This window comes from Gekko japonicus, unplaced genomic scaffold (genome assembly GCF_001447785.1).
Source record: "Gekko japonicus isolate JY-2015 unplaced genomic scaffold, Gekko_japonicus_V1.1 scaffold1114, whole genome shotgun sequence".
Classification (NCBI taxonomy): domain Eukaryota; kingdom Metazoa; phylum Chordata; class Lepidosauria; order Squamata; family Gekkonidae; genus Gekko; species Gekko japonicus.
In genome coordinates, this window is record NW_015174875.1 from 136,541 (window position 1) to 146,782 (window position 10,242).

Genomic DNA, 10,242 nt, shown 5'->3' on the forward strand with positions numbered 1-10,242 from the left:
TTTCCCTCTCCCTCCGGGAGCCAGAGTATTCCCAGTGGCCGCCGTCGGAAGCGCTGGAGGCCTTGTCCACTGTGGTCACCCAGGGTGCGTGAGACGTTGAAATGGGTGGGTAGCTGATGAAGCCTGAATCTGCGCAGACGGGAGACAGACCTCGGTCATGCAATGGTGGGCGCCACCCTTCTCGGCTGGCTGCTTCAGGAGTCTCCTATGAGGGCACTGCTGCTCGTCTGCTGGAGGGGCAGCCAGGTGCCCCACATCACTCCATCACACTCCAAAGGTGGGCATTTCACAAAGAAGCAAGAGTAGTGCACGACTTCACCTGCAGGCAGTGTTCCCTCTAAGCTGAGTCAGCATGAGCCAGCTCACAGTTTTTTGGCCTCTGGCTCACACACTGTTGTCTTAGCTCAGGAAGGAGGGCTCCAGAGCAAACTGATTGATGCAGTAGCCAAATCGCTCGCTCACAACTTTAATGGCAGGAGCTCACAATGTAGAATATTTGCTCACAAGACTCCACAGCTTAGAGGGAGCATTGCCTGCAGGTGCATGCTATCGTGCACGTCTGGTGGAGGGATGGAGCACCCCTCTCCTGCGGAGCCACGGAGCTGCAGCACCCAACTGGGATGCTGATCAGAGCCAAGGGGCAAAGGTTGAGGTTATGTCACATAGATGAACACACATGAAGCTGCCTTGTGCTGAATCAGGCCCGCCGTGGTCCACCAGGATCAGCCCTGTCTACACAGACTGGCAGCGGCTCTTCGGGGTCTCCGGCTGAGGCCTTTCACATCACCTCATCGTTTTAACTGGAGATGCTGCCGGGCAGGGGTCTTGTTGTAGAAAAAGAGCTGCCGGAGCTCATTAGCATAACTCATTAGCATAACTTATTTGCATATGCCACGCCCCCTGACATCACCGGAAGTGACAGAAGGCCACACCCCCTGACATCACCGGAAGTGTGTCAGAAGGCCCGGCTACTTACCCTCCTGCTTCATCCTCATTCCCAAACGGAATGAGGATCGAAGCAGAGGGCGGGGTAAAGAAGGGGGCGGAGCTTCACCACGTGACCGCCCCGCCCCCTAGAGGTTCTCTTCCGGAGCTCCGTACCTGAGAGCTCCCCCCCGACTAGAGCCCTGCTGCCAGGGATTGAACCTGCAATTTCCTGCATGCCAAGCAGAGGCCCTTCCACTGAGCTACAGTCCCTCCCTCCCCGAAACCCCCAATGCTGAGTGGGGCCATGCCTCAGGGCTTTGCACTCAGCTAGTCCCTGGCTCAGTCCTCAACAGGAGAGAGAACCATGTCTGATCTTGGCAAGCTGTTCTGACCCTGCCAGCAGTTACTAGCAGTCCTCGGGATGCTCTGGAAAGGCATGCTGGGCAGCCCTGGGCAGGAAGCGCCCCTCCCCTCCCCTCCCCTCCCCTCCCCGGGGTGTCCGGTGCCCTCCCTGAGCCCTGCACGGCCAGCCTTGACTCCCGGAAGCAGCGGGGATCTGGGGGCGAGTCTCGAGGGCTGGCACCGGGGAGGCTTGGCCCACTCTCCTCTCTACCAACAGACGGCCCTGGATGCGCAGAGTTCTGCTGGGGCCCAGAAGAGCCCACAGCGTTTGGCGAGGCTTCCACCACGGAAAGCATGTCTCTCAGCCACTGGCTTTAATTTAAAAAATAAAATATCTGAACCGTGAGCTGCTTTGGGAACCAATCTGGGTCTAAAGACATCGAGAGATGGCAAACAAAATCAAAAAGTTGCGAAAGGAAACGGGAAGGCGCGAGCGTGTGCCGGGGAAATCTAGGGACGTGAGGCAAAAGGAGAGATCGCTGCCAAGAGTGGAGGGATTCGGAGAGAGGGAAGGGTCCCAAACGTTAAAGGCTGCCAGGCCGCTGGAGGAGAAGAGGGGTCCCCAGAGCCCAAGGAAGGATGCCGCCAGTCTGAAAGGATGGCACCAGAGAGACCCCAAGCGCGGCTGGCCGGGAAGAACCGCCTCACCCTGCTCACCCTTCTGCCTTTGTCGACTGGCAGAGGGCAGCTGGTGGGCAACCGGTCCTTCCCAGGAGTAGCCAGAACCCTGGGGGGCCCGGCACAGTCTCCGCTTGCCCCCAGAATCCCAGGGACCAGCACCGGGGGGCGCGTGGCAGCAGCTGTGCCAGAGTTGCTCACCTGTGGAGCTGTAGCCAAACGGAGGTGGCTGCCGGTTGCTGAAGCTGGCAGGCTGGCTTTGAGGAAAGAGACAAGAGGCAGACACACACACACACACAGCCAGACAGTTAGCAACCTTTACTGCCCACCACCCACCCTGAGGGTGGGGAAAAGCTTTCTTCAGATGGAGCATCCTGGCCTCCTACATGCCACCACCTCCCCCAGGCGAGAGATATCAGGGCCTCTAGCAAGCCCCTCTGAAGAGCAGAAGAGAAGCCAATGCTGGGTCAGGCCCACGGCCCACCCAGTCCAGCACCTGGGGAAAGCCGCACCTGGCCCCACCCACTTTCTAGAACACTTGGCGGGTGCCAGGAAAGGCATCAGCAGGCGCCACGGGGCCCACCCCACTGAGGACCCCTGGTGTGCAGGGACTGTGAACTGGAGAGTAGGTTCAAGAGTAGCCTCCACTGGGAGGGGCAACAAGAAGTCACTGGGCACGGACAGCCCCGCCCTCCGTGACGAGTCTTCTCTGCCCCCTGCCTTCTTACAATGTCTGCTGTGCTCCTGCTTTCTAGGGGAGGTTAAACCACATGCAGGAGAAGAGCAGGGCCACAGGTTATGGCAGTCTCCTGGGTGAGATGCCTCCATTCCAGCAAAACTATAAGCCCCATTTACTCCATTTATTCCCACCACAGTTGAGACAGTAAAGGGACTCTCAAGGCTCCATCCACGTCTTCTTGTCAGGTTTTGGATTGTTTCAGCCCACTCAGCCTACAGGGAGTCAACAAATTACTCTCGACTGTACGCCCCGACCACTTGCAACCATCTTTGGATCTAGCCGAATCAGCTAATTACCGGCCGGTCTCCAATTTGCCCACTCCAATTGCCCACGTGGCAATTCAGTTGGAGGGTTTTTGGGATGGCGCTTCCACATTAGATCCCTCCCAGTCCGGCTTCCGACCAGGCCACGGGACAGAGAGAGCCCTGGTCGCCCTCACAGACGACCTTCTGAGGCAACTGGATTGGGGCGGTTCGGTGGTGTTGCTGTTGTCGGAGCTGTCAGCGGCGTTCAACACGGTCAACCACCAACTACTGATCCACCCCCTCGCTGACACTGGGACCAGTGTTCCCTCTAAGCTGAGTTAGTGTGAGCTAGCTCACAGTTTTTTAGCCTCCGGCTCACGCATTTTTGTCTTAGCTCAGGAAGGATGGCTTTAGAGCAAACTAATTTATGCAATGGCCAAATTGCTCGCTCACAACTTTAATGCCAGTAGCTCACAAAGTAGAATTTTGCTCACAAGACTCCACAGCTTAGAGGGAACATTGACTGGGACCCAGGGGTCTGCCTTGCGGTGGCTTTCCTTGTTCCTTCAGGGTCGGGGACAAAGGGTGGCAAGTAGGGGAACAGCTGTCCCAAAGGCACCCACTAGTTTGCAGAGTGCCTCAAGGGGCGGTGCTTTCCCCGATGTTATTCAACATCTATATGTGCCTCCTTGCCCAGGTAGCCGGCCTTGCAGCTCCACTGCCGAGCCCCACAAGGGGCCTGGCGGTGGACATGCAAGGTCGGCGGGAGTGCAAGGAAGCCCTGCGAAGGCCCTCCCTGGCCCCAGGCAGGCAGGGGTGGGGAGAGGCAGGGAGGAAGCAACTTACCCTCCCTCTTCTCCTGCCTCCTCCTGGCTGAATGAGGGCCGGAAGCGGGGTGGCCGGAAGCAGGGGGCGGGGCTTCGTCATGTGCCCTGCCCCCCGTACCTCACCCGGGGGAACTGCGATCCCCCGCGATCCCCCCCGAAATGACCTCTGGATGTCACCAAAATGTGGACGACACCCAGCTCTATCTTTTGTTGGGCAGCCAGTCTGACTCGAGTCTGGAAGGTCTGGACCTGGTGCTGCAAGCAGTGGCTGGTTGGCTTGGACTGAGCCGACTGAAATTGAATCCGACAATGTGAGTCGAAGTGGCCCGAGGGGAGGGATCCCACTCCCAATCTTTGACAGGGTGCCGTTGGTACCAGCGCCAGAGGTTAGGAGTCTGGGAGTGCTCTTGGATGCCTCCCTAACAATGGAGGCCCAGGTAGCAGCCACTGCCAAGTCGGCCTTTTATCACCTCTGGCTGATCAGGCTCTTGGTTCCCATCCTCGAATGCAACCACTTGGCGACAGTGATCTGTGCGACGGTCACCTCGAGGTTGGACTACTGTAATGCTCTCTACATGGGGCTGCCCTTGTCCCAAATTTGGAAGCTGCAGCTGGTGCTGAAAGCGGTGGCCAGACTGTTGTTGGGCCTCCCTATGCGGGAGCACATCCAGCCTGTGCTAAAAGCATTGCACTGGCTGCTCACAGCGTTCCGAATTTGCTTCAAGGTGCTGGTTCTTACCTTTAAAACCCTTTATGGTCGGGGGCCTACCTCCCTGAGGGACCGCCTCTCCCCGCATGTTCCCCAGAGAGCACAATGATCAGGGTCCCAAAACTGCCTGGCCCTTCCGGCCCTTAGAGAGGCCAGGCTGACCACGACGAGGGCCGGGGCCTCCTCAGTGGTGGCTCCACGCTGGTGGAATGAGCTCCCAGAAGACCTCAGGGCCCTGCAGGACCTTTTACAGTTCCACAGGGCCTGTAAGATGGAGCCTTCGACTAATGAGCTGCACTTAATGGATTAAGGCCCTGGCCCCAATACCATCAACGCCACCATCGACAGCCGGGCTCCACCAAAATGGCCGGGACTGAGAGATCACCATAAGATTAATTTACTGACTGTACTCCTATTATGCTGACACTACCAACGCTTCGCCATTGTCCTATACTAGCACTTTATGTCATGTTTTTACTTATATTTTGATTCGTTTATTTTATCTATTTACAAATTTTTACGTAAGCCGCCTTGAGCCTGCTTTGGCAGGGAGGGCAGGGTATAGCTCAGATAAATAAATAAGAAATAAAGTTTGCAAGGCCAAGTTATCCCTGAAGGACCACCTCCTCTTCCACCAGTTACAATCCTCAGGCCCTGTTCTTTGTGCGCCCCCGCCCCCCCTACAGAGGTGAGACAGGGGGCAACCAGAGACAGGGCTTTCTCAGGACTGGCCCCATACCCGCGGAATGCCCTCCCTTGCTTCATGCTCATCCGGCACCTGCCATGCTGTTCTCGAGGCACCAGAGGCCAAAACACGGCTTTTATCTGAGGGGTTCCATCTTGTTTAGCTGTCTTCATGGTCAGCTTCTAGCACAAGGACAGTCTGGCAAATGCCATTTCCCTCCCCTCAAATGCACAGGAGCCGAGTCTGAAACTGCAGGGACTGAAGTTTCAGTCCATGGAGTGGGACAGAGAACAGAAAACTCCCCTAGCAACACTCTGTAAAAACCTGTGATGAAAGTCCGCTGGAGAAACCGCAAGAACACGTTTGTGAAAACCTGGAAGTCCCAGGGACACCCTGTCGCTACTCTAAATGAGTCAGTGGACAAGAGTGACCCCTATCATCGCCTGGGGATGGGGAGATTTGCCTACCAATTCCCTTCCCAGGTCTGTGGCAGGTCCCCAGGGCCTACCAACCAGACCCCAAACCAACCTAGTAGCCACAGGGACAGCTGCTGAAATCTGGAGCCTTTCGAGGGGTAACGATATTGGATGGAGACGGCAACAGGCTGGGGGCACTGTGAACGAGCTCTTCCCTTAGCAGTTCAATGGATTCCGTTCTGTTCTTACTTACCCATCAAGTGTTGGGATGAGGAGGGCCGGTGGTGGAGCGAGAGGCGGAGGAAACAACCCTGCAAGGGAGGACATGCGTTGAAAGGCTGAGTCGTGTCTGGGCCCTGTACAGTCATTACATCATTCACTCTTCCAGTGAAAAAGGCACCTCCGCATCCTCGAGGGACCCGGGGCAAAGCTTCTTCCCATCCTGTCCCAACATCGTACTGTGCAGATCCCCAACCTTGTAATCTCCCCCCCCCCCCATGAAGAACTGGAAAACGTGTCCTTCACTACCCGGAGGAGTCTCAGAGCGGCTTACAAACTCCTTTCCCTTCCCGTCCCCACAACAGACACCCTGTGAGGTAGGTGGGGCTGAGAGAGTGCTGACAGAAACTGCTCTTTTTCAAGGACAGCTCTTATCAGAGCTACGGCTTGCCCAAGGTCATCCAGCCAGGTGCAGAAAAGAAGAACAGAAGAGATTGGATTTATACCTCGCCAAGGACAGCTCTTATCAGAACTACGGCTTGCCCAAGGCCATCCAGCCAGGTGCAAGTGGAGGAGCGGGGAATCAAACCCAGTTCTCCCAGATTAGAGTCCGCGCACTTCACCACGACACCACACTGGCTCTGTGAAGCACACAGGGTGGGTCTCACTTCTCATCGTGGGGAGGGGAGGGGAGGGGAGGGAAGGCCCACAACTGGGATTCTGGCCTCTCCGCAGAGCTGCATCTCTAGGCCTGCCAGGTGGTTTCCCGTCCAGGTATCCACCAGGACCGGATCTGCCAAGCTCCAGCAATAAGGCTGCAAGAGACGCTCTGGGCCCGGCATGCTCCGTTTTCTTTGACAAAGGAGGATTCTGCATCCACGGCAGCTCGGGAGGAGGAGGAGGACTCGGAGCCTTCGTCGAGATGGCCATCCCCCACTTTCCGCAAATGTTCAGAAATCAGCCCGCTCCTCATCAGCTGGCATCCCCACCCAGGGGTTCTACGGCTGATTGTGCAAAGATCCTGGCATGTCACTGTGTGCAGGAAGCTCGCTACGACACAGTTTAAGGTTTTCAGACCCTGGCATTAGAAATGAAGCTCTCTGACCTCCTCCTGAAACCGGGCACAGGAAAACATCCAGAAGATGGAAGCAGAAGCGCCCTTCCCCCCAAAATCTTTTGGGATGAGAGGACAGTTGACACCACAAATCTAAGGAGAGCGGGTGAGGGTCTAATGACATTCCTCCCACCCAGATGTTGGCTAAAAGGCAGGGGGGGGGGAGAGAAGAAATGAAAGCTTCACACATCTCAAAATACTGTCTCTGCCTGGAACTTTGCAATGCCCCAAAGTACTTCCTGTTTCCATGGCAGGGTTGCTAGCCTCGATTTCCCAGAAGTACAACTGATCTCCAGCCTACAGAGATCACTTCCCCTGGAGAAAAGGGCTGCTCTGGAGGGGGGGGCTCTGTGGCCTTGTACCCTGCTGAGGTCCCTCCCCTTCCCAAACCCCCTGTCCTCCCCAGGCCCCACCCCCAAATCTCCAGGAATTTCCTACCCCAGTTGGCAACCCTATTCCACGTGGAGAGGGGCACCACATAGCTTGAGCATCACTGCCAAGCCCAAAGTTACCCAGCAACAATTCACACTCTGTGGACTGAACTGCTCCGTTCCCCAGCAAGATCCACTAAGACACAAACTTGCTACTGTCATTTAGAGTACACAGAGGTATGTACCTGGAATGGGGCCTGGTGGTGGAAGACCTGCACAAAGCAAAGAGAGAACACTGAGGACAGAGACAATTATTTTGCAAAAAGCAAGCACCTGGGCAGCCCCTCTTTTGCACCTAGATGAATCCCCTCCAACGTGTGCGGGACACGGCATTTACTTCTGATTCCCACGAGCCCCTTTGGAAGGCCGATTTGAAAAGCCGAATAAAGACACTGACAGCCCTCCTTATGGCACAAACAGTCATAACCCTGGTAGAGATGACATAGCCAGGTGGATTGGGTTCCCTTTGTCGGGAGAAGGAACCAAGATCTGCTGTGAAGCTGCCTTATCCAGAAAGGGACCCCTGGTCTGTCTCGTCCAAGAGGCAGCACCTCTGTGGTCTTGTCTAGTCCCGTGAGCTAAGACAAGATTCACTGAAGAACTCCCACCCTGGACTCTGCCAAAGAGTGATGGCCCCCTTCTGTAGCAGCAGAGAAACGAGAGACCAGATCCGTGGGTTTTGTCCGCCCGAGTCCCCTTAGGTTCCGGCAATCCTATACGGAGGCATAAAATCAATTGCTCTCAACAGATCTTGTGTCCCCAGTTAAGTGCTTCTGGGACTGAAGCCTGAGGCTCAGTTTAAAAAAAGAAAAAGATGCTGTCAGGGCAAAAGATGCCCTTCCCTCACGATATGCTGCTCCTGCACAGCTTCTTGTGCCGACTGGGCCCCCGGGGCCCATCCAGAGCAGCCGTGCCGTGCCGGCCTGTGAGCCACAGACTGGATCCTGCGCGGCAAAACTCATACTTTATTTATTTATTTGGATTTATATCCCGCCCTCCCCAAAGGCTCAGGGCGGCTAACAGAGGCGTAACGCCAGATAATAACAATAAAACAGTATAAAATACTAGCAATACAAAATAGACAATTAAATAGTTAAAACAGAATTCATAAAACATTTTCGGTGCTCCCCTACTCACTTCCGAATTTTAAGTCAAGATGGTGTTCTCGATGGTATGGCTACTCACAGCAGTGCATAACTCCACTGTTGTCCCCTAGGCACGTCCCGCTCCCTCCGATGGTACCCGCACCAACGATGGCAATGTGCGGAATATAGGGCATTGATGGAGCAGTGGTGGTGGTGGCTCCTATTCAAAAGCCTGGCGGAAGAGCTCCGTCTTACAGGCCCTGCGGAACTGTACAAGGTCCCGCAGGGCCCGGATCTCCTCTGGGAGCTCATTCCACCAGATAGGAGCCACCACCGAAAACGCCCTAGCCCTGGTCATCGCGAATTTGATAGTCTTGGGGCCTGGAACATCCAGGAGATTTTGATTCCCCGATCGTAGTGCCCTTGGGGGAACACACCCACCCACCCCTGGAATCAGCCTAAAAGTAACAAAGACGAGGAGCATGAAGATGGAGCTGGGGGGTGGGGGTGGTCTATGAATAATCAGAGCTCAAATGCCAGCACAGTGTGCTGAGACACTTGAGTGCTGTGAGAGAATTGTTAACATGCCAGAGGGGGAAAACACAGTAATTAAAAGAACAAAGTTTGAGTCCAGTAATTAAAAAGCACTCAGAAGTTTAAAGCCACCCCCCAGTGGAGGCTGCCTGCTGGAACTCTGTCTGAGTCACTGCTCTGACCATGTTTCCTTCCAAACAGCTTCCTCTAAGGTCAGGTAGTTCTGCTGTATTTCTCGGGTTGGTCACATTTTATTCAGGGACACGACAGAATTACCTGCCCTCAGAGGAGCGTGCCCGTTGCATCTCACAATGAATCACGGCTCTGGACTCTTCCAGTTCAGAAGCACGTCCACAGTGACATGCACCAAAAGACAGAGCGTGGGCTCCTGAAAGGGTCATTCTTATTCTTCCACATTCCAAATGCAAACCCATGTGCAGTTTAAGAGCAAAGAGGCACACTTCCGGTACAGAGACTTGGTAACATTCTTACTCCCAGATTAGAGTCTGAACACTTAACCACTACACCAACCACTATACCAAAAAAAAGCAAAGAGGCACACTTCCAACTTTAATTTTGAGGGTAGAGTCACAAAGAGGATAGGGAAGCACCACCCTGGAGAACACAGGACTGGGAGCTCGCAGGACAGCCACCCGACTCTCAACTCATCAGCTGTTGACAGAGAGCCACGAGGGGCTTCAGATGGCGCTTAAGGCCCTAACTCCATTAGTGAACTGCACATGCCACCCCCCACCCCCCCGGCACCTACCTGGAGGATGGAGAGGCGGTGGGACGGCAGTAACTGGCGGTGGCGGTGGCGGGTGGAGGAAGTGTGGCGGAGGAGGACCGCCTATGGGAGGAGGACCGCCTAGGGGAGGCCCCGTCGGTGGTGCAAACGGCTGCTGCTGGGGAGGCTGCTGAGGCTGCGACGGCTGCTGAGGCTGCTGGAGAGGCTGCGACTTGCTCCCGTGATCCCCAAGAACCTTTAAAGCGGCGCAAGGCCAGAGAGGGAGGCTCCTTTTAAAAGACGTCCCACAAACTGCAATGCAATATGTGGCCGAAGGCTTTCATGGCCGGAGTTCACTGGGCCCTGTAGATTTCCCGGGCTACAATTGGCATTGTAGGACCTGATGTTTCACCAGCAGCTGTGACGGGCATCCTCAGAGGTATAACACAGAAAGATGGAGTACTCTCTGTGTCAAGGTGAGAAGAAGAATGGTAGGCCGGTAATTTATATCTACTTAGGAAGGTGGGGTGGGGCTGAGTCATTATCTTGTAGGAGTTTTCCCAG

General features: G+C 55.3%; 1 protein-coding gene across 1 annotated transcript in view; it reads right to left on the reverse strand.

Moving 5' to 3' along the window:
* LOC107121836 (pre-mRNA 3'-end-processing factor FIP1-like) overlaps window positions 1-10,242 on the reverse strand; it is a 49,676-nt gene that overhangs the window by 6,122 nt on the left and 33,312 nt on the right. The window contains exons 5-9 of the mRNA XM_015424838.1: window positions 9,721-9,934; window positions 7,518-7,544; window positions 5,822-5,879; window positions 2,149-2,204; window positions 22-129 (exon numbers count right to left, since the gene is read on the reverse strand). Of these exons, the coding sequence (XP_015280324.1) occupies window positions 22-129; window positions 2,149-2,204; window positions 5,822-5,879; window positions 7,518-7,544; window positions 9,721-9,934 (463 nt within the window). The remainder of the gene's footprint in view (window positions 1-21; window positions 130-2,148; window positions 2,205-5,821; window positions 5,880-7,517; window positions 7,545-9,720; window positions 9,935-10,242) is intronic.